Source organism: Pyxicephalus adspersus, chromosome 4 (assembly GCF_032062135.1).
Source record: "Pyxicephalus adspersus chromosome 4, UCB_Pads_2.0, whole genome shotgun sequence".
In the NCBI taxonomy this organism is placed as follows: domain Eukaryota; kingdom Metazoa; phylum Chordata; class Amphibia; order Anura; family Pyxicephalidae; genus Pyxicephalus; species Pyxicephalus adspersus.
In genome coordinates, this window is record NC_092861.1 from 108127011 (window position 1) to 108150335 (window position 23325).

At 37.2% G+C, this 23325-nt stretch overlaps 1 protein-coding gene across 2 annotated transcripts in view; it reads right to left on the reverse strand.

Annotated features, from left to right (window-relative positions):
• BIRC6 (baculoviral IAP repeat containing 6) overlaps positions 1-23325 on the reverse strand; it is a 164217-nt gene that overhangs the window by 13044 nt on the left and 127848 nt on the right. For both annotated transcript variants that reach the window (XM_072409256.1, XM_072409254.1), the window contains exons 65-69: positions 15724-15934; positions 10387-10532; positions 9584-9694; positions 3487-3704; positions 2740-2901 (exon numbers count right to left, since the gene is read on the reverse strand). In XM_072409256.1, coding sequence (XP_072265357.1) covers positions 2740-2901; positions 3487-3704; positions 9584-9694; positions 10387-10532; positions 15724-15934 — 848 coding nt within the window. The remainder of the gene's footprint in view (positions 1-2739; positions 2902-3486; positions 3705-9583; positions 9695-10386; positions 10533-15723; positions 15935-23325) is intronic.

Sequence of the window (23325 nt, forward strand, 5' to 3'; positions counted from 1 at the left end):
CACGGGGAGAACCTGCAAACTCCATGCAGATAGTGTCCTGGCTGGGATTCGAACCTAGGACCTAGCGCTGCAAAGGCCAGAGTGCTAACCCCTGAGCCACCGTGCTGCCCAACCTAATTGCATGTTTTTTGAATGTGGGAAGAAACCCATAGAAACACAGGGAGAACATACAAACTCCATGCTGTCAGTTTACCTTATTTGCCTTGTGACCATTTAAACTGGTTCTGAAAGTTTTAAATCATAATTGTTATAGTTGTCACGGACACAGGAATGCAGTAAGAGGTAGTGACATCTGTCAAAAGATAGCCATACACTAACAATTTTAATAGATTAGATATCAATCAATTAATAATCAATTAAAAATTAGAGCACTGATCAGGAATGCTTGTTATTTGTACAATCTACATCAACCACCAACCAGTATCACGTCCCAGCAAGTAATAGTAAATGATAACTAGCACTCCCATTGGATACAGGTTGTGAAGGAAGGCTTCTGGCTGAATGATGTTTCAGCTGGTTCATGGATAAATAGCAGGAACCAGAAACATTAGGACATCAGTAGACTACACCAGACATACACCCTTCAACTAATGTAAGGCCTGCATAAAAGGAGATATTTCCTTTAACTTTTGACAGATATGTCCCTGCTGAGTTTCCTGGACAGTGGTATAGCAAAGTATCGGGGGCTATACTATGATATACAGGAGTTTTTTTTTTTTTTTCCAATCAAGTGTAATTCTAGAATATAATCTGGTATGTACCATTTTACTTACACTACACACTGCAGGGGGTATCTGTTCTCTTTGCTAAATCATTGGCAGAAGGAGTGCCATTTTATATAAGACTGTTCTATAGAGGGCTTTCAGTTTACCTTAGTGTGCATCTATATTACAGCCACCCCAGGACTAGCCAGGAAATGGATCTAGTCCTGAGCAAGTCTGCACTGCATACAGATTAAAGAATTGTGGAAAAAAGTTTAGCAAATACCCATGAATATGTTAGAATATTAATAGGCCCTTCCCACAAAATAAAAGATCTTAACAAGAATATGGGGAACTCATGAGTTCAATTCTGAAGCATTTCAATTTACTAAACAGTGGTAAGTGTGTGTACGCGCACACACACACACACACACACACACACACACACACACACACACACACCTCTTTATGAAAGAGCTTTAAGACACCAACATCCTTACAATACAAATAGAATAAAAAAACAAAAAAACAGAAACAAATGATGCTTATTCCCACTTCGCAAGGTGACTTGCAGAATTTTAAGCACACATTTCTGATTATTATGGACAGAAACGTTAGTTTAACAGTCCCAGTAATGCATTGTGGATGAGGCGTGCTTTCACTGCTGTACACATTTCTGTCCAATAAATTTTATGAGAAAGTGAAAAGAAAAAACACACACAACAACATGCCAGCACATACATTTTTTGGTCCATTATACAAACACATGGAATTTCATGTGATTTAATTTCTAAATGCACTGAAAGCAATGCAATGAAAAAGTTAATTACATTTAAGACCAAACTGGTCACAACACACTAAAATAAATGTGTATTATAGACAAATGTGATTATTATATATTTGATGTGAGATGTCAAAATAGCGTTACTGTCTTTTAGCAACATCTGTTTTGCACTGCTGAAACTACTCTTTGTGGCCAACAGTCCCACAAGCAAAGAAAATAAAGTGCATTACCAGCAAAGTTCTTAAGGAATACATCCCATGACTGCATTCACATACAGCGGGTCTGGCAGCTTTAAATTTAATTGGTTTGTTAACTGCTCTGCTAATAAAGAAAGACCTGTGCACCAGCATCGTAACCTACATATGTGATAGTATTTCTAAATATAGCAGAACAATGCACTTTCAGGCAATGAATTTCCAAGAAAATGTGACGGGTCAGCACACAGGTTGCAGATGCAATGTTGACTAAAGACACATACAGAGAAAACAATGTGCTCAGAACAGATTCCAGAAAGAAGTTTCTATCACTACCATAAAATCTATTATTACAGATTGATTGCTGAGGCTATATAGTACAAGTCTAGGATTTTATTATGAAACAAAATTGAATATACTGCTCTTTACCACTATAACACTATGCATTTTCTTCAGATGATAAGAATAAAATCACTAGGATTAAAGGTTACAAACATTGAACACATTATGTTCAAATGACAGTGAGAAACTAGTATATAGTACAGAAAATTAGATTATTAACGCACCTAAATAATAATACCAGTTATGTAAATACTAAAACTATTAATTAAACAAAGTTCTTGGAGCAAGTGTGGATGATGAACTGACCATAAACAAGCAACTTTAGGAGAACTACTATATTAGGCCTCACATGCGGATTCATCTAGTATGACCATTACTGCTCATCATCCACAAGCAGTCAAAACTGCTAGTTACTTTGCTATGAAAGCTAATGCTCTGGTTTTAATACTTTCCACTTCTGTGACTCAAAACAGGTATGCCAGTCAGAAATCAAAGGGTGCATACTTGCTGTGAGTCAATACCTCAAAGGGTACTGGAGACATAGAAGGCCAGCACAGGTTTGTTTCATTAGCACACAATGCCCTATATTGGTGCAATATACATGGCCATGAAAACAAGGATACATATGCTGACCTCACAAAGGGAAAATAAACTAAAAAAGGAAAAAAATGACACAGAATGAAATTTAACAATAACTAAAACTAGGAAAAAAAATTACCTTTCCATCATTGTAAAGATTTGGATTAAAACGGACACTATGACCACCTGTTGTCTCCAAATTCACAAGAGGAGGAGAATTAGGATAATCTTGGGGAAAGTATACATCAAATTCAAAACATCCATTGGCATAAGGAGTGTCTGCTGGCCCAGTTATCAAAACCTGGAGATGAAAATATGAACAAGTGTATACTAATTGTGGAGGATAGAAATACATATTTAATAAAGTGAGCCTGTCATGCCAGAAAGAAGAATGCCAACTTGCTTTCAAAGATGCAGGTTTGTGATTGTCATGATTACCCTGTATTCAAGACCCAATGTATCACTGAACTAGAATAAGTATGTAGACAAAAAATTTCACATTGAATTTCGAACAGTTTAAATCATTTGAGTCACTAGCTAACTGTTGAGACTAGGATAAGAATGGCATGCACCTTAAAAGGAGGGTTGGCGATAGCAACGTCTATATTTCTGCCTTCACAAGATCGCCCTGTATGTGGATACACGCTGTAAATAATATTTGTCTGTATTTTATTTTATCTGACTGGTAAGCAGGAGGATATGACTTTATAAGTATGTTATCTCCTTTTACAAGAAAATATGCAGCCCTCACAATCCTTTGAGTGCAGAATTGTCTTCAAAACACAACTCTAGTAGTGACTAATGTTTATTAACCACTTAAAAAGTTTAAAAATATTAAAATGTAAATTATATACACTAATATTTTAAGCATAAATAAAAGATTTACCTTCATAATGTCTAATCTTTCTTCGTCACATCGGACAAACACACTGGATGAGGATGACAGAGGCAATGATGTGGAAAGTGTTACTGCCTCTTGTGCAAGACGCCGTGCTCGTGCAGCACTGTTTGCATCACTTGCATTTTTCACCTGAGACATGTAATGATAATTTACTTTGAACATCAATTTTCCATCATCATCTTCGGATACCATCTCAAAAGTGTCTGCAACACAGAAGAAATTACGTTAGATAAAATTTACTATCTGATATGGATGATTACTGCATCCTAAACAAATGTAATTCATGCTAGTCACAATTTAACATACTGCCAACCAAGAAATAGTACATTCTAACATTGCAACGTATGAATATGTGATAACAATTGTAACAAGGGGTGTATGACCGTTATATACCGTACTTTTATTAGGCACATAGCACTGAAAGAAATGCAGGAAGCACATTTCAAGTAGTGAAAAAGTTACTTTGAGGGATCAAGCTAAAAGAGGTTATTCTAACAAACTTCAGTACAAGACTATGGTATGATTTAAAGCCCAATAGAAATGTTATACTTTAGTATAACATTTAGTATACTTTAGTATAACATAGTCTTGTACTGATGTTTGTTAGAATAACCTTTAAATCATTCCAATGTGTATATATTTTAAATGGACAGCAAAGTGAGAAAAATATTCAGTATACTATGAGAATGAATAGAAAAGAAAACAGTTCTCAAAGAACTTCAGGCCCACGCAGCAAAACCCTCTAAGTCCCAGAGATGTTATGTACCACATCCACGTTTATAGAACCAAGGAGGACATTATGAAAAAGGCCAGAGAAGAGATTTCCATTGTATATACAGGTGCTCAAATACAATTACTGCCTGACCTATTCAAACTCACTTTGGATCATGTGTTTGTATGTGGAAGATTTTGCTGTGAATCATGCAGGTGAAAAAAGCCATCCTTAAGCCGCAAAAACAGAAAACACCCATCTGAGAATTTGCTACAATATTAGGAGTGGCAAAATCTACAGTTACAGTCTACAGGTACATCATGAGAAAGAAACAAAGCACTGGTGAACTTAGCAACTCCAAAATACCTGGACATCCACGAAGACAACAGTGGTGGATGATCGCAGAATCATTTCCATGGTGAAATGGAACAGCCAACCAAGTGAACAACAATCTCCAGAAAGTAGTCATATTGATAACCAAGTCTACCATAAAGAGTGCATGAAAATAAATACGGATGGTGCACTACAAGGTGCAAGCCACTCATAAGCCTCAAAAATAGAAAGGCTAGATTGCTCAAAAACATCTAAAAAAAAAGCCAGCACATTTCTGGAAAAACATTTTTTGGACAGATGAAACCAAGATCCACCTTTACCAGAATGATGGCAAGAAGAAAATATGGAGAAGGCGTGGAACAGCTCATGATCCAAAGCATACCACATCATCATCATCTGTAAACATGGCGGAGGCAGTGTGATGGCTTGGGCATGCATGGCTGCCAGTGGCACTGGGACACTAGTGTTTATCGATGATGTGACAGAAGCAGCCAAATGAATTCAGAGGTGTTCAGAGACATACTGTCTGCTCAAATCCAGCTAAATGCAGTCACATTGATTGGGAGGCGTTTCATAATACAGATAGATGGACAATGACCCAAACCATACAGCCAAAGCAACCCAGGCGTTTATTAAAGCAAAAGAATATTCTTTAATGGCCATGTCAGTCACCTGATCTGAACCCAATTGAGCATGCATTTCACTTGTTGAAGACTAAACTTTGGACAGAAAGGCCCACAAACAGCAATTGAAAGCCGCTGCAGTAAAGGCCTGGCAGAGCATTAAAAAGGAGGAAACCCAGCATCTGGTGATGTCCATGAGTTCAAGACTACAGGCTGTCATTGTCAGCAAAGGTTTTCAACGAAGTATTAGAAATGAACATTTTATTTTCAGCTTTTTAATTTGTCCAATTACTTTTGAGCCCCTGAAATGAAAGGATTGTGTTTTAAAAGGCTTTGTACAGAGGCTTGTACAGAACCAAAATTAGAAAAAATTTGTGTTGTGTTAGATCTAAGGACAGACAACTTTTTTCTAATTTTGGTTCTGTACAAGCCTCTGTACAAAGCCTTTTTAACACAATCACTTTATTTCATATTTATTGACCTAACTGTAAATCCTTAGGGAACCCTTAGATCTAATACAACTGCTGCTGGACTGACTTACAGGTTCCCAGCATTTTGCTGCTGGAATGGCTGTTTGCTACATCACCACAACCTACTCATGCCTCAGAATTAAGGTCCGCCTCAGCAGCCTGCGACTAGATCGCCAACTACTACTCTTAAGGCGTCGCTCTAGTCCTACTCTGACTCTAAATGCACCTTAATCATGCAACAACTACAGTGCCTTTGATAATCTGTGACAAATCGCCAACCTTGCTTGTTCTACATCCTTATATATGGTTTCACAGCATACCCACTTACTGTAACCATCCTTCTCTGGGAGTGATCAGGTGAGGCACGCTATGGAGTTGTTGTAGGAGTGCCTACCTGCCTGCTGGACATCTTTGTACCTACTGATTACCCATCTGTCATCTTCTGCTGGATAGAGAGACTCTCCACAACATACTCTCACAAGGAGTAATACTCCATGAGGGCTACCAATGTCAGGGTCGCTAGACCCCTCTACAAGGCCATGACTTGGTTGTGGCTTGGGAAGTTCTTCGTGAGATTGGGGGCCCCTATAAGATAGGGGAACTAATCTGTATATGCAACACACACACCCAAATCTCTCTTGTCTATGTGAAGGCCCACAGATACATGGTCCTGTTTTGTGGGAGCTTCAATGGTCCATATTAACCCCCAGTCCCCCAAACATAGAAGGGCCAAAGATCCAGTAGCTCCCTGATTCAATCGCTTACCTCTTGGCATTGGGTAATGCGGTTATTCTCAAATGCTCTTTTTCAATGTTGCATTCTTGGTATGCTCATGTAGCCTTCATTGTTTATTAGCAATGATGGTTTCTAAAATATGTTTGGTTTGTCCCAGGCAGGTACACAATGCTGACAGAGAGTACCACCACATGCCGCCAATTTACCCCACACAGGTTCTCTGCCATTAGAGGCGGACGTTAGGGTTTATCCTTATCCTTAATTTTTGTGAAAAATCTGTTTGTGAATTGATGAATGATCTCGATCTCCTTTTATATACTTATTATACATAAATTATGTTGGTTTGATGGTCACTTCACATTACAGATTATGGAAAATGTTGCTAATTAATCAATCTATTAGGGGAGGTGGTAATGAGGGTAGGAGTCTCCAAACCCAGAATGCAGCAAGTCACACCTACTTTGGCAAGCATACTATAGGTAAAAAAAGGTAGGACTAATAATTAAAACTTGAGGCACACCGAGAGGCATGGTTACACAGGTGAAACCATGCTCTGGGAGAAATAAAAAAGAGACACCATTTTAATCAATACAGGAAGTAATATCTTGAGAAATAGATCTATGTTCAGGGGAAAAGAGTTGGGGTAAGTGAAAGAAATTGTTCGTGAGCGGATGAATGGTCTTTTATGTCTCATTTTATATATTTAATATGCATATGTTGGTTTGATGGATGGTCACGTCACATTCCATATTGGGGATTAAAACAATGGATGATTTAGTGATTGGAAAATAGGTGACCGCCAACATGGCAAAGTTAAATGAATAGTAGAATATGGAGGACACTAGAAGGTAGTTTTGTGAGGGATAAATAACACACAGTTGTTGGTTTGTTAGACGTCAGGAGTACAATGATTAAAGAGATTGTCAATAATAATTGAATAAATAATAATAATAATAATTGAACACAAATTGGTAGCACAATTGAGCATATTTTTGTGTAATGGTTTGGACTTGCATTATGAGAAAAGAGTCAATATAACAAAAGAATTGGTGGTTAAATAAACAAATAAGGTAATTATTACCATTTGATTTAAAGGTGAGCGCATAGATTGATTTTGATAGATGAGGATATAAACATGGATGTAGATATACAAGTATAACATATACACACAGACACATATATACACATACATATACACATAATATATACACAAACACTTTTTTCTAGGTGGAACAATTTGTTGTTGCATAAGAAGAAAGTAGACTTTCCCGATTAAACATAAGAGGTATCCACTGCTCTAATATTGCACCTTGAATACAGGCTCCTAGGGAGTTTCTACCTTTTGAATAAAAGGTGGTTTTAAGGTCTAATGAAAACTTTATGCAATTTGCAGCAACTGTTTCTTTTTAAGAAATGGTCATTGGTAGAATTGGCATGTCTAAAGAACTAAAAGTAAGAGTGTGTATATACCTTTGTTTGCGTTAGATTCACCCACCAAAACCAGTTGCAAATACTCTATGTTCAAAGTGTATCCTTAGACCCACTAAAACCCTGATAGACGATTGAGACCTAGCCACCCCTAAATTTCCAACTATTTGTATCTGCTTCTACACAACGTGAGATCATAGCTCCAATACAGAAGCTGTATGGTGAAAAATACGGCAGACTCTTGGCCAGAGAGCTTCACCCTAGAACACATAATACCTATATGCTATCAATACGCAATTTGCAAGGAGAACCGACCTCTATACCTCAAGATACCCCAAGTGTTAACAGTACTATATGAATCTCTACAACCTCCAGACGACATCAACCTCCACCCAATCCCTACAGGATTACATAACATCTACAGCTCTACCAGAACTAGATACGGATACCATAGCTAGTTTAGAATCACCTATCACAGAGGAGGAAGTGGTGTTAGCCATTAGAACCACACCTGCAGGCAAGAGTCCAGGTCCGATAAGTTTACTCCAAAATGTTCACAAGGTACATTCGCCAAACCGTATACCTTACTTAACAAAGGTTTTCCCTTCTTATTCTCGAAATCTTTAATGTAGATGCAAACATTTTCTCCAAATTGATAGCAAACAGAATATCCCTGTATATGCCCTCCCTGGTCCACACTGATCTGGTATGGTTTATATATGGTAGAGAAGCAAGAGACAACACAATTAAAACTATCCTTTTATCTCAAGCAGCCAAAGACTTAAAGACTCTCACGTGCTTACTGTCAGTAGATGCTGAAAAAGCATTTGACAAAGTAAACCGATCTTTATGTACCAGGCTTTGCGCCAAATAGGACTGGGTCCAGCCATGATAGCTCGAATCTCAGCCCTATAGGCTCCTTGCCTGAATCTTTCCAGATACACAATGGAACCAGACCGGGATGCCCTGTCTCCACTGCTATATGTGACAGTTATGGAACACCTAGCAGTGGCGTTGGGGCAGAATCCGACTATAGGGGGCCCCATCCATGAGTGGCTGGTTGACGGAGCTGGAAAAGATACAGCACATGAAACTGTTTGTAGCGCAAGACGATTACCAACTAGAAAATACAAAATGACATTGTCTGTCTGGGACCGGTTTAAAGAAACTCCCCAGTACCAAACATTACGGCTGTTGTGGGTGAGGACCAGCTCGTATATCCTTATCCCGCTTCCATAATCATTTTAATACACTACCATACTTCCTTTCCCGTTTCTGGATTTGCCACCACATCTCTTTTTTTCCCAGGGCTGAATGTGCTGTCCCTTTCCTTACCCTAGTTTTTCCTTATGTACTCCAACGATGACACGCAACATAATATTGTAAAAATATATCACGTCTTTCATAGACGTATAATCTGAACCTTGACTTAAACTATACTAACTATTGTAATCCTGGTAAGTTCTGCCAAGAAAATAGCAGATGTGAGTTGTATGTGACTTTTGAGAATATGCTTGTTCAGGGATAAAATTTTATTTACTCTAGTTTATTGCTTTCTGCACTCCATCTCAGGTTGCAACACCCAATAGCCTATGTTTAATATGTCACATATGATATACCATTATTTACCTCTTCCCCTCCGCCCCCCCTTCTACCACTACCTATGGTTATTGGTTGTTAAAAGTGTTTTGTTTTTGAACAATATGTATATACTGTACTTATTTAATATTAGTATGATCTAAAACCTGAAAAAAATTTGAAACAAAAACAAACTATCTTACCAAACTGGAGCTTTTTCATAACAGCCACATACTTCTCCTCTAGGGACCGCAAAACTGAAAAGGGTTTGGACTTCACAGCAACCTTTTTAGAAAATTCTGCCAGCTTCTTTTCTGAAAACATAAGTTAAAGGAAAAAATGCAGATACATTTACCAGTCCATGTGTACATTTAGTCATCATCACCTTGTTAGTACAACTGAAGCTTTAGTAGTGAAGTCAGTGGTTACCTGCTTCTGCTCATTCATCCTATTCTTAAACTACCGAGGACCACTTGACTCTTCACTATTAATGGAAATTGTTTAAATTGGACCTACCACTACATGAGATGATGTAAGCTGCCATTGCTGAACTTCTTCTTAAGAATGCTTATTGCCTGCATGTAAAGCGGACCCTTTGATTTCAGTAGTACACCTGAAATAAGCATGGAGCTGTGTGGCAACTGAATACCTGAGGAGATCCATACTGATTTTGGATCACTGATTCAGAATTTACCAAAGGCAAAGGATAACATGCCTAACTTTTTTTAAAAGAAATATATCAGAAATGGCGATTTACATAACATTTCTGTAAAAATTCACTTAAAACAGGCTTCAGTATAAAGTCTTACATCCAAGCAAGTCATCATCGAGCTCACAGCCTAAACAAAGTCTGCAAGTTTACTGTAACGCATAAAGCATGGGAGTTGAGGTGATGCTGCATCAAATGCATCCTCATAATTCCATCAACCAAATCTAGTTATTAAATGATTTTCAGTCATACAAGTCTGGTAAGGTCTTTTGTTTGTTATGGAACTCCAGAGTATACCTTGATTAGCTTGACGAAGGCTGGTGGTAGCAACATAAACAATCTCTGCAGTTCTCTGTATATCTGGAACAAGTAGAGTCAATCCTTCAGGCTCAGGGTCAGAGGCATCTGGTTTTACTCCAGCTTTGACTTTATCTTTTTTGGACCTATACAATATTGAGCAGGAAATAAAAAACAAAGATGACATTCCTGTTCAATTAAGGTTTAAAAAGATTTTTTTTGGGACATGAAAAAAAAAACACAACCATTGATCATAGTTTATTTTGGAATTGAAATTGTACATGACAAACTTTTAGCACACACATTTTTTTTACCTTAATAGATGAGGTATAGTCTTAAAAATAGTAATTATGATTACACAGTATTTATATAGCACCAACATATTACGCAGCGTTTTACAAAGTCCATAGTCATGTCACTAGTTGTCCCTCAATGGGGCCCACAATCCAATGTCCCTACCTCTGTCACATGTCTTAATACAGTCTAAAGTCAATTTTGGGGGGAAGCCAATGAACATAGCTGCATGATTTTGAAATGTGGGGTGAAACCCACACAAACACAGACCTAGCACAGCAAAGGACAGAGTGATGACCTCAGCCACCATGTTGCCAACTATACTTTTTCCTAAATCAATAATGCTTAAAGGTTATCTAAACCCAATAACAAAGCATATTATAGTTTATTAGTTCTTAGATTTCATGGTGCTTTGATCAAGCTTTTTTCCTGCAATTACAGAAAAACAAAATAAAACAGGTTTAATGTTAAAATGATACCTATTACATACCTTTTGTGAGTTACAGCATGTCCTCACACTATATTAAGAGGATGAGTGGGGGGGGGGGGGGGGATGCGAGTTTGTTGCCCAAATCTGGAGAGCAGACTATGGTGACATTGCACCTCCTGTATAGATACAGTACAGTAAGTGAATGCCCACCCTCCAAGACTAGGAGTGTGTTACTGGCAGTACTACCAAGTGAAAAAAGGAAGTTTCTGAAAACAAACTAATGTACAATTAAGATACAAAACTAAAATTGATAAGTTGCAGTTTATTATATTTTTGTTTGAAAGTTTATATAAGCTTTATTACAATATTACTTTAGAATCCTTTTTCTTTGAAATGCATAAATAAATGTATAAAACACATACTGTTTTTTTAAAAATACTACTAACAGATCAAATATTTGACCCCAGCCTGTCATCAATACCATCATACCTAAAAGCAGCATCTTGATAACAGATTTTGTTATACTTTTATCAGATCTGATAGTATGAACATTTTACTGTTACTTAATGAAGTATAAATTTACACTGAATAGTAATGTTCTAGCCTAATCACAAATTTTCTTTTTGAAGTAGGTAGATCCATTTTATAGGGCAGAAAGCTGAAATGTAAGGTGTATGTTAATTGGTCTCCAGCTTTAGACATATCCCTTGTACTGACTGGAAGCATAAGAAAAGGCCACTGTTCTCTGTGTGAAAAAAGAAGTCTTGCTTGGTGTAAATCCTCCTGCTTGGTTAGCAGTAAAGCCCTACCATCAGCAGGAAAAATTAGCTCTGAATAGCCAAGACGTGTGTCAGATAAATGCAGAGTGACCCAGACACTCAAACACAAACAGTGGTTGCAGCTTATGATCCAATAAACAGTAAGGCTAAGATAAACAACGTGTTGCCTAAGATAAACGACTAATCATCTTCGTCAAAAATATTGTACAGCAGTCCCCTGACAATTTATTATTCTATACTGGTCAATCAACAAACAATTGAGCAGGGATTACCACTGCACTTTCATATGGAGCAAAACACTGCAGGTGCCACTCTATTTTCCTCCCCCTTCTCTCTCCAAAAAGCTGAATAGCAAATGCAGTTACATTGCTCAATCCTTCTAATGTTGCTGGAAGCTATCAGAAAGGATTATTTTAAATATTTAACTTGGTCAATTCAATGTTTTTACCTACTTAAATGCTTAGGCTTTATATTGCTTCCCTACTGGAGCAAATCAACAAAAAACTACAACTAATCATCATTGAGTTAGACCTTCTTTTGGTAAATTGGATTTAAAAATTGGAAACCTTCCCCCCCACCACCTACACAACAAGACATCTCTATATTAAATATGTACATCCAAGTCGCAGTTATGTCAGCAATTCTTTGCAAAAACGAACAACCAAGCAAAAAAGTTGCAGGATGTTTTAACAGGCATGTTAGTGGTAAAATAAAAAACTTTTTGATGAGGAGGCATGCAAACCACTAAAGGCATTTAAAAATTAGGACTAAATTCATCCATTGGTCAAAAAGGGATGAGGGACTTTCATTTAACCAATGAAAGGAAGCAACATAACATTCTAAAATTCAAAAACAAACATGAACAAAAAAGTTTATAAATTATTTTTATAAAAAAAAAACAAAAACAAACTATGACAATAAATGATGCAATTTTGGGATTTGAATTTACAGTATTTTACATCCAACAACAATTCCAACAAAACTAGTAAAAGTCTACAATAATATTCTGCATTTATATAATGCAGACATTCTATGTATCGCTTTACAGAGCTTTGCAATATCATATAGCTGCTTTAAGAAACATTAGATGTTTGGTGGCTTTAAAAACCTCCATGGTGTACTGAGAAGCCGCACATCAAATCTGCTACATTTTCTTAAAGCTAGTTAAAATGAATTCAGTTGCGGTTTAATTAAATGGCAAAAGTAGACAGGCAAGAACACTGGTTGTTAGAGCTGACTTCTGCGACTACCAATACAATATTTTATTTTCCTTGGCAGTCAGGTTTCTTTGTTTCACACCGTTCAGCACATTATCTATTTGCTGATGAATTGCTCATTTGAGCTATTTTCTTAGAAGTTGAAGAAAACGAACAGCTATCAGAATTTCAATAAAAATAAAAAGTTTTGCCAAAGAAGATATTTCACTATAAACTGTGGTTAGGTCAGCAAAGCACAAGATGTCTTGATGATCCATAACACAGACTCATTTACATTGTAGTTTCTTGCCTATAGAAAATCAACATGTCATGGAAATCTGCCGTATACAAACTGTAAATACAAAATCTGTAGCCCAACACTTTGCTGTCCAATTTGGCAAATACAAGTCAATAAGAGAACAGAAGAGCAACGTGGTTTGTCCTAGTTCAACAACTAGGAACTAGGGAACAATTTGTCCTAAGTGACTTTGTTTATAAAGAACAAAACTAATTATGATTTGGGACTAGACTTAATTAATTGGCTAACATATCATCTTTTCTTTACACAGCACATTTTCTGCACAAATATGGGACAAAATGTCATGCCAGCAAGTACTTTTCTTTCTCTCCCTTTCTTGTTATTGCAGACCCTCTTTGTAAGATAGCTGGTACAGCAGAAAGTGGTTTAGATCTGTCTCTTGACATCAGAAGGAAATTATATTTTGCCTTGGGATTTGAAGAAAATTCATTCTGCCCTCTAAAAAAAAGTGTTTGCATCGTAAAAAGAGAAAATATTTTGCCAGTACAGTTTTCGCATTAGATTTAGTGAGAAAATTAATCATGTTCAAACATTTACAATGGGCTCTTGTAATGATCAGTCTCCATGGTACAATTCAAAAACAGGGTAATAATTGCAACCATGTTCCAATTTAAAAACTTTCTATGGCATGCCTACTGATCAAGCAGTTTGTTTCCAGTGTAAAGTATAAATACACTTGCTATCAACATTTAACAAAAAGGTTTTGTCCTGTATCAAACTAGCTAGATTTGTGTGTTCTATTAATATACATTGAAAGGCTAGAGGAGGCACTTTCTAGATTATGTAGTGTAAATACCAAGCATCACATTTTAAAGAGAACCGAGCCAAACTATTCAGCACAGCAAAAATTGTACCTTTTTGGGGTAGTAAAAATCTTAAATGCCAGGAATATATCAGCACATACAGCAGAGGAAATAAGTATTGAACATGACCAGCGTTTTCTCAGCAATTGAGTTTCCTTGGCTGTGTGCTCTTGAGATCACTGTCTTGCTGAAATGTCCACCCTTGTTTCATCTTCAGCATCCTGGTAGACAGCAGCAGATTCTTATCAAGAAAAAAGAACTATAAATTTCTCTATGAAGTCTGCCAGTACTATATGCTGAAAAACAGTCACACACCCTGATCTTTCCACCTCCAAACTTCACTATTGGTATGGTGTTTATTTTGGTGAAGTGCAGGACCTTTTCTCCTCCAAACATGGTGTGTGCAATTACATCAAGAGAGTTCAATTTTGGTCTCCTCTGATCAGGCTATATTCTCCCAGTATTCCATGGACTTGTGCAGCAAACCTTTAATAAACTTTAACATGCATTTTCTTCAGCAGTGGAGTCTTGCACAGTGACCATGTGGATTGGGTTCATTACCTATTGTTTTCTTTGAAACAACTGTACCTGCTAATTTCAGGTCTTTCTGAAGCTTTCTGCGAGTAATCCTTGGTTCCTGGTCAACTCTTCTGGTTATTCTTTGGACTCCTCTGTCAGAAATCATGCAAGAAGCATGTGATCATGGCCAGTTTACGGTGAAATGATGTTCTTTACTCTTCTAGATTTTGGCCCCAATTGTGCTCACATTCAGAAGTTTAGAAATACGTCTATAACCAATGCCATCAGTATGCAAAAATAAGGTTTCAAAGAACTTAAGGGAGCACTTTGTTTTTATCATAATGAGATCTTGGTGTGATACCTTGGTAATGAAAAACCTTTTTATAGGCCATCAGTTGATGAATGAAACCAGCTGATGGTAATTTGCACTGATAGGGGGCAGGATTGATTTATAAATACTGACTGATTTCAGCATGATGCTTGGCTTTTATGCTTTTTTGCACCCTTTGCTTTATGTGTTTATTACCTATTTCCTGTGCCATTCCACTTTTTTTACACATTACTTAATTTATGGATGTTTTTGTTTTGATTTATTTGTATGTGTGGATTATTGGGTTGTTACCAACATCAGGTGTAAATTTCATGGCAATGGCCCATTAGAGAAAAACATTGATGTGGTAAATACTTATTTCCCCTCTTAGCTTGTAAGCTCTTCTGGACACGGTCCTCTCCGCCTCCTGACATAAAACTAAATAACTGCAAAAGCAGCAACAACCTTGTTCATCTACAACTAATCCTCAACTGTAAAAGTGATCCGAATTGCTGTAAAGCTCAATCATTCCTCCAGACCTTGGTGGTTATTGTAGCTACAGTGCTTGGTTAACTTTTAAAATAGTACATCAATGACAAAAGTAAAAATATTTTCCTATAACTTGAGGATAATTTTGTACAAAAAAGTATAGTTTATTATGGGCAGTGTAATAAAACATTTGTGTACCTTAATCTGTTGGTATATGTGTCTACACAGGTTTTCATTTTTGCCAGTAAGGTGCCTACAGATGCTTGTGACTCAGTCTGTTCCTCCTCCTCTTCTCCATTAGCCCCAGACAGAGGAAGTAGCAGCGGTACCAGTGCTACACATGAAGCGATGGCTCGAAGCAGCTCCAACAGAGCTCTATACAAAGGCACATGTCTAGCCATATCCAACACTGCACATAAAAAAATAAGGTTCAAATTAGTACATTTTTCATTTTAAATTGTCACTAAAAGAAGTCCAAGTGCCACCATTTGCACGCTTCCCAATGGGGGGGATTTTCTAACAGTTCCTCTGGTTTTACGGTTTTAAAAAGTGGGCTCTGTTAAAAGCTCTAACACCCTGATCCTCTTTCAAAAGCATTCTCCATATTGTTTTAAAGGGAATGAACAGAGGACATAGAAAGTACAGTTTGCACAAGACCCCTTTAGAACAGAGCACATGTTTACTGCCATTAGATACCTGGATGCAACAAAGTGTGCAGAGACCAGATTTTTGCACTCATTTGGTAAATGAGCTACTTTAATGTAACACACTAATTAGCAACATAAATATAAATTTCTTGCTAATACCAGTTATTGCATTACACAATAAAACATTTGCGCTATTATCGATTTTACTGAATGAACATTAGTAATTGTTAGCAATTTGAATTCTCAAATACTGAGCTGTGACCTTGGGTAAGCTGCTTTTTCCTTTTGCCTCAAGCAGTGTTGAAGTGAATATGGTGTGGAAGAATGTGGCAGTAACATTATATGGTTTCATTACACACGGTTAAATTGAAAATAGGTAATCAATACCACCCACATAGGATGCCACATTTGTACTTTAAACAATATTCAGTTACTCTAAGAAACGTTTACTTTTTATACCACTATACAAAGAAATAAAACAAAAAAACAGATGTATGTAGATACATTGTTCAATGCAGTTAAAAGCCATTTGATCGTAATGTAGTGAGTTTTAATAAAACCTGTTTCATGAAAATATGTATTATATTCATATTGTCTAAATCTCTTCATGGTCTAAAATTCTGCAACAGTTACCTTAAACACGGCAGAGCTATATCAAGTGTGGTGACACAGAGGCTATATGCAAGGCATGAGTTTTTGACAAACAGGCCATAAAGGATTTAACAAGTGGGCAATAGTGGCAACTCCTAAGTAATAAAGCTTCTGAAGATGGAACAAACATTTACTCAGTTGCCTGCTACAGTAAAAGCCTCTGTTCCCAAAGAGCCTACGAAGCATCAAAGGAATCTTTTTGTTGAAAGGTATCAGTCAGGAGAAAGGTACAAACAATTTCCACAGAATTGGATATACCATGGAACACAGTAAAGAGTAAAATGTTTGGCCACAATTCCAAGATGTGTTTTTGCGCTAAACCTTGCATCACCAAAAGAACATCATCCCCGCACTTTTCTTAAGCTGAAACTGGGGCTTTCGTGAAGGTAGAGGGAAATATGAACAGTTCCTAATACCAGTCACTTGTGGTCCAAAACCTTCAAACATTTGATAAAAAGCTGAAGATGAATTTCACCTTTCAACATGACAATGGCAGCAAGAACGGAATGCAATACCCCAGCCAGAGCCCAGACCCAAATCAAATAGAAAATCTGTGGGGTGACCTGAGGGCTGTGCACAAGAGATGCCTTTGCAATCTGACAGATATGGAATGCTTCTGCAAGGAAGAGTGGCCAAATATTGCCAAGTTATAATCTGCAGCTCTGATAGACTCCTTCCCAAGAAAACTGAATGTTGCAATTAAAACAAAAGGTGTTCAACAAGTAATTGTTTAAGGGTATGATGATCTATGCAACCAGCTTATCATATGTTTCTTTATTTTTGCTTTCTGCTTTCATGTTATTTATTAAGGAATTTTAAATTCTGTCTTTTGAGAATGTGCAGAAGGCAAACACATTTTTACACAATATACATTAATACCAAAAAGTGTGTGACAGAAATATTTTTGTTTAGGTTTGGATAGCACAAGAAAAAATTAAACCTTCTAACGGACCCCCCCCCCCCCCCTTTTTTTTTTCAACACAGTTTTACTTTTATCCTTGCTAAGGGGACAGTTCCCTCTTTCTTTTCCACCGTTGTACATGCAGAAAGCAAAGGAAAACGCAAACATATGTAGATGTCAGTTGAGTAAGAGGTGAAGGGAAATACTCCAATAAAGACACCTGTTCCAGTTTAGAGAGGTTCCTTTTTCAGTACTAAAAGTAAAGCACCCACCCCCACGGCAAATACAAGGAACAAAAATTACTAGATAATAAAGGAGAGGAAAACAAACAAAAACTTGTCGTAGAAGACAATGAAACTGTGCACATTTTGAATGCTGGTTAATTGGATGAGAACAGCAATAGAGTTATGCTAAAAGAAAATGAAGGTAGGTAGGTTCTGAAGCACACAGATGACATTTTATATTACACAATTTCACTATTCTATTTCTAAAGAAACAGGCAACTTATTTTCAATAAAGTCAGCTCAGTTGGTAGGTAATTTATAAAGATTTCCAAGAGTAATATGAAGGCACAGCAGGTGCACTTGCATGTGTAACATGGCATAGCTGCTCCAGAACATTATGAAACCACAGGCTGAAAGCAAGCTACAATACAGTCCTCTCATTTCTAATTAAAAGCTTTCAATTCTGCACAGCTGCCTTATACATAAAAAAGATCAGGTAATACAATTCCTGAAGGACTCTACTTTCCTCCCACCGTTGATAAATAATTCAGCACTGCAGGCTTTCCTAGTCCTGTTCAGAGCACCTATCCAAACATATGAATATGGTTGTGTTTGCTTCTGGCTATCATGTCAGTTCTACACATTTTATGCTCTACTGCATTTTAAGCTCATAAATCACGACTCTTTGTCACAGAACTTTGCTGATGTGTCTAAAACATCCAAGATTGACTGACCCTCTGGGAGCTGCAATGTCTAGTGGCAGCCACATAATATATATCCCACTGAAGATAGGGGAAAAAAACTAAAAATTAAAAACAAAAAAACAAATTGGCAGGGGTAGAAAACATATAGGAAAACATATGGGAGGCCACTGGAACAAGTGCATTGATGTGTAAATGGCCACATTCTGGTGAATTACATGCCCTTTGCCCTTTTCACACACATTCACAAAAAATAGGGCAAATAAGCAGTTATTGTACAAGACTTGCTACTTAGCTTATACAATCATTTTTAAAGTTTATACAAATTAATACATTATTCCCACATTTTAATGTGGGCATTACTAGGTAGGTAAACAGCATAAATTGAGGGAGCAGAAAATGGTGACATGCATCATGTTGATAAGAGGAGTGTTCTTGTTGCCCAAGGGAACAGAAGATATAATTAAATGATGCTGGATGTCATTCAAGTGGGAAATGAGGCAGGGACATTTGGGACACTTCAACCTGCCTAATAGGGAGGAAGGCAAAAAGTTCCACTGGCACAGTGCAATAGGCTGTGGGAATGCCAGTTTCATTGGGAACAATTACATATTTGTACTAACATTCATAATAAGCACCATAATAAGGACCATCAATCTGAAAACAAAACCTATTTTAGTTGAAAATAGAACTCAAACAATAAATCTCTTCCGTATACCTACTCCCCCCTTCGAAAGGATTAAATAACAGAATTGAACCAAACCCAGACAACTGCCAGACTGGAAAATCATCATATCATACACAAAAAATGCACTGGGAGCACTGCACATTCTTTTCCAAATCAAATATGAAGAAACATTTAAAACATTTGTGTTATTCCAGAAAAAAAAAAAGGAACGGTAATATTAGGCTGTTCAAAAAAATGTCTGCATTATTTGATACTAACTTAGGCTTACCTTTATCAGCTAAAGAATGTTTAAAGATTTTGCTTTCCTTTGAATCACTGAACTAATATTTAGTTGTTTAACCGCTGTTTCAGAGAACTGCTGCACATTTGTGTTGCATGCAATGGACCAAATTCAGGCACCAGTGAACAGGTATTCAAGCCCATGATCAATAGACTACATTGCACTATTCCTCTGCATTTCTTGGTTTTGCCATGGAAACTATTTTTTGTGTCACCCCACAAGTTTTCTATTGATTAGAGTCCCGGGATTGGGATAGCCATTCCATGTCAATCTTGTTAGTCTAAAACCAAGACATTGTTTACTGATGTTTGGGGTCACCATTTTGCTGAAAGCGACATGACCTGTTTAAGTACTTTGATGTATTCAAACTGACCTATGATCCCTGGAATGCAATATAAAGACCCAACACAACAGTACAAGAAACGAATATATCATGATGCTTGCGCCAACATGCCTAACAGTCTTCACAGTGTAGACTGGCTTGAATTCAGTGTTTGGGGGTCTTCTGGCAAACTGTCTGCAGCCCCCAGATCCAAAAAGAACTTTATTGCATTCATCAGTCCACAAAATATGTCATTTCTCTTAAGGCCAGTCAATATCTTCTATGCCAAATTGTAACCTCTTCAGCACTGTTTTTTTTTCTCCTAACATTAGGACTTTGTGGGGGCTTCTTGCCAATAGCTTGGCTTCACATAGGCTAATACTCTAATTGTAACACTACTCACAGGTAACTTTAGACCTTCTTTGTTCTTCATGGAGCTGATCATTGGGCAAGTCTACACTATCCTTACCGGCTAATGCAAGATTTTGCCTACTTTGTGTTTGTACCCTTTATTGTTTGATTGTAGTTATTTGTTGTGTTAAAAATTCACATTTTCTACTTTTTCTGAAAAAAAATGTGTCGAAATAAAAACAGATCCACTGCACTTTTTTTGATATCACTGGGCCAAAAGGATGGCTCTCCATATGCTGGGATCCAAGCAACAGGGCAAAAGGTGCCATGGTAAAGTATAGCCCTTTGGTTGGGGAGCCTAGGCCATTTTGCAAAGAGCAGTTTTATCTGCAAGGGAAATTAAGGGATTTTCCCTCTATTATGCATCCTTTAACCTCCCCCAGCGGTAAGCCGAAGTGTGACTCGGGGTAAAAAACACTTGCTGAGAGCGGAAACCCTGAGTCACACACGGGGTAGGTAAAAAAGTAAAAAAGGAACACTTACCTGGTCCCATTGACATCCCCCATCGTCCAGCCTTCCTCTGGCCGAGACCTGTTCCTTTGATCTGTGCCCTGGTGAGTGAGCTGGCGTTCCCCAGGTGTTCCCAGTGATGTCAGGACAAGCAGCCGTCGCTAGGGGCGCGGCAGAAATTTCAAATTATTTTGTATTGCATTCAATACAAAGTAACTGTATTGAATGCAATACAGTGAATATATATGTCTAAAAATGGTACATTGTTCCATGTGCACAACTTTCTCAGTGGATTCCTAACAGATTAGGGAATGTTAAAAGGAAAATAAAATTGCATTGTGTAATCCCAATGAAATTAGATAAATACAAATTTAACACAAATTGGTTGAATTTCACAATCAGGAACCAAGTTTTAAACTTACAAGGAGTTGGGTCTATTTATTGTATGATAACCAGGATTATCATTATGTATGCATGTCAGATTGCATAATAACTCAGATAACTTCTGCGATGGTCTGCTTCACAGCTGTGAATGCAAAGGTTAGGAGCCTTGATTATTTGTTGCATCACCTCGAGAAATGTGGACAACTTCATGAGGAACAGGGAACTCAAAGATCCTAAGCCACAAAAACAAAGGTTAGATATACTCAGGGGCACCACATAGCAGTGCAGGAGGACTTTAAAAGTCAGCCTAATTTAGGACTACATTAATAGAGCCATTTGCAAACATTTGACAAATTTGTTTTAATTTCAATTTGTCAAGGGCTGAGCCGATATAGGATGCCCAGTGCATAACAAAGGGTTTGAATTGGGTATCTCACACATTAAAAAGGTCTCTCTATATAACAAAAACAGGGTATTCTTGCCTAAAGAGTCATTTCTGCATACTGTTTCAAACACTGAAGGCAAGAAAGCATTTGTGTATATATTTAAGCTCAAAGATCAAATAAAAAGCAAAACAATCTATTATCAGATTTTACAGTTATAGCCAAAGCTCAACAGCATGTTCATGTGTATCGAGTTATATCATCGATTGTTGGGAATATCCAATATGTATTGCAGATAAGCAATCCAATATTAGTCTGTTTTCTTAGGAGTCAAAAACTGTTAGGCTGCGTACACACGTGCAATAATTGTCGTTGGAAACGAACGATTCACGAAAGATTGTTCGATAATTGTTAACCAAAAAAGTGCACAAGGACACCCATGAACGAGGGATCTTCCTGGAAATGAAGGACCGCCCCGGTGGATCTGATTGGACGATGATCGTTCGTAATCTATTGTGTATACAGTCATTCAGTGATTGTGGATTGTTCTGAGATACTTTCTCCTGTACATGTCACTCCCTGCATCGTTTGAACAATCTTTCACAAACGATCGTATTTAGTGTGTACATTATTGCTGGGTTATATTTGAATGAACGTATCGTTACAGCATGTACAGAATTGTGCACAATATGATGGTTCAAAATAATTGGAATCGTCGATCGTTCATTTTCAAACGATAATTATTGCACGTGTGTATCTAACCTTACAGCGAAACATGTCTCTCAACGGAATCTAAATTCTATTTATCAGAGCTCTATCTCAATAGTAAAGCAGCCTAAATCCGGAAAGGTCATGGAGAATTCCATACTTGCTGCAAAAATTAATAAATACAGTAAGTTTGGTCTTGATTACTCTGATGAATTTCTTTACCAATTGTGCCAGCCCCAAGATAAGTTATAATCAAGTGTATAATCAATAATTGATCTGTATCACCACTGAATGCTTCCTAGTATTGGACTACTATATGCAAGTCAATTTTCCTGATTTCTTTCCCCTCCTTTTAGTGTCTAGCACATTTGCATCTACTACCATAATTTCTTCACTAGAGTAACCTTAAATCAAAATTTGCACACATTTGTATTTAGGCTGCAATACCATGCCCTGAGACCTAATTTGAATGTCACTATTCAGAGTCATAGTAGGTTATAGTAAGTTCCTCTTTCCCTCCTCTACTACTACCACCAAGTATCGTATTTGTGATGCTGTAGGAAATATACATTTTTTGATACCACCCCGCTTAGACTTACATCTCGAGATTATTTATAGTGTAGGTATGTTTTTCTTTCTCCTTTCCATCTCTATTTCCTTACACAAACAAAATGTCATTTACCTTAATTACCACCAGCTTCTACTACAGGCATCACACTTGGCATCACACTACAGGCATCACACATAAAAAACACTTTCTATATATTACTGTAGTCTTTCATTCAGCCAATTATACTGTACTTACAACTACATTGTGACATATTGGTGATATGTATACGATTCCCTCAATTATGTTACTTATTGTATATTATCTCAACTAATATTCTGTCATGTTATGTACTAGTATGTACTAGTTGCGGCTAATTGTTCGTACCTTCCCTGAGGAATCCTAGCGAATCGCGACGAACAAGAAACAAGAAAGAGTCCTTTTCTACAATCTTATCATTTCACCAATGTCAATTTAGTAGCATTACTTAAAATAACTTTACT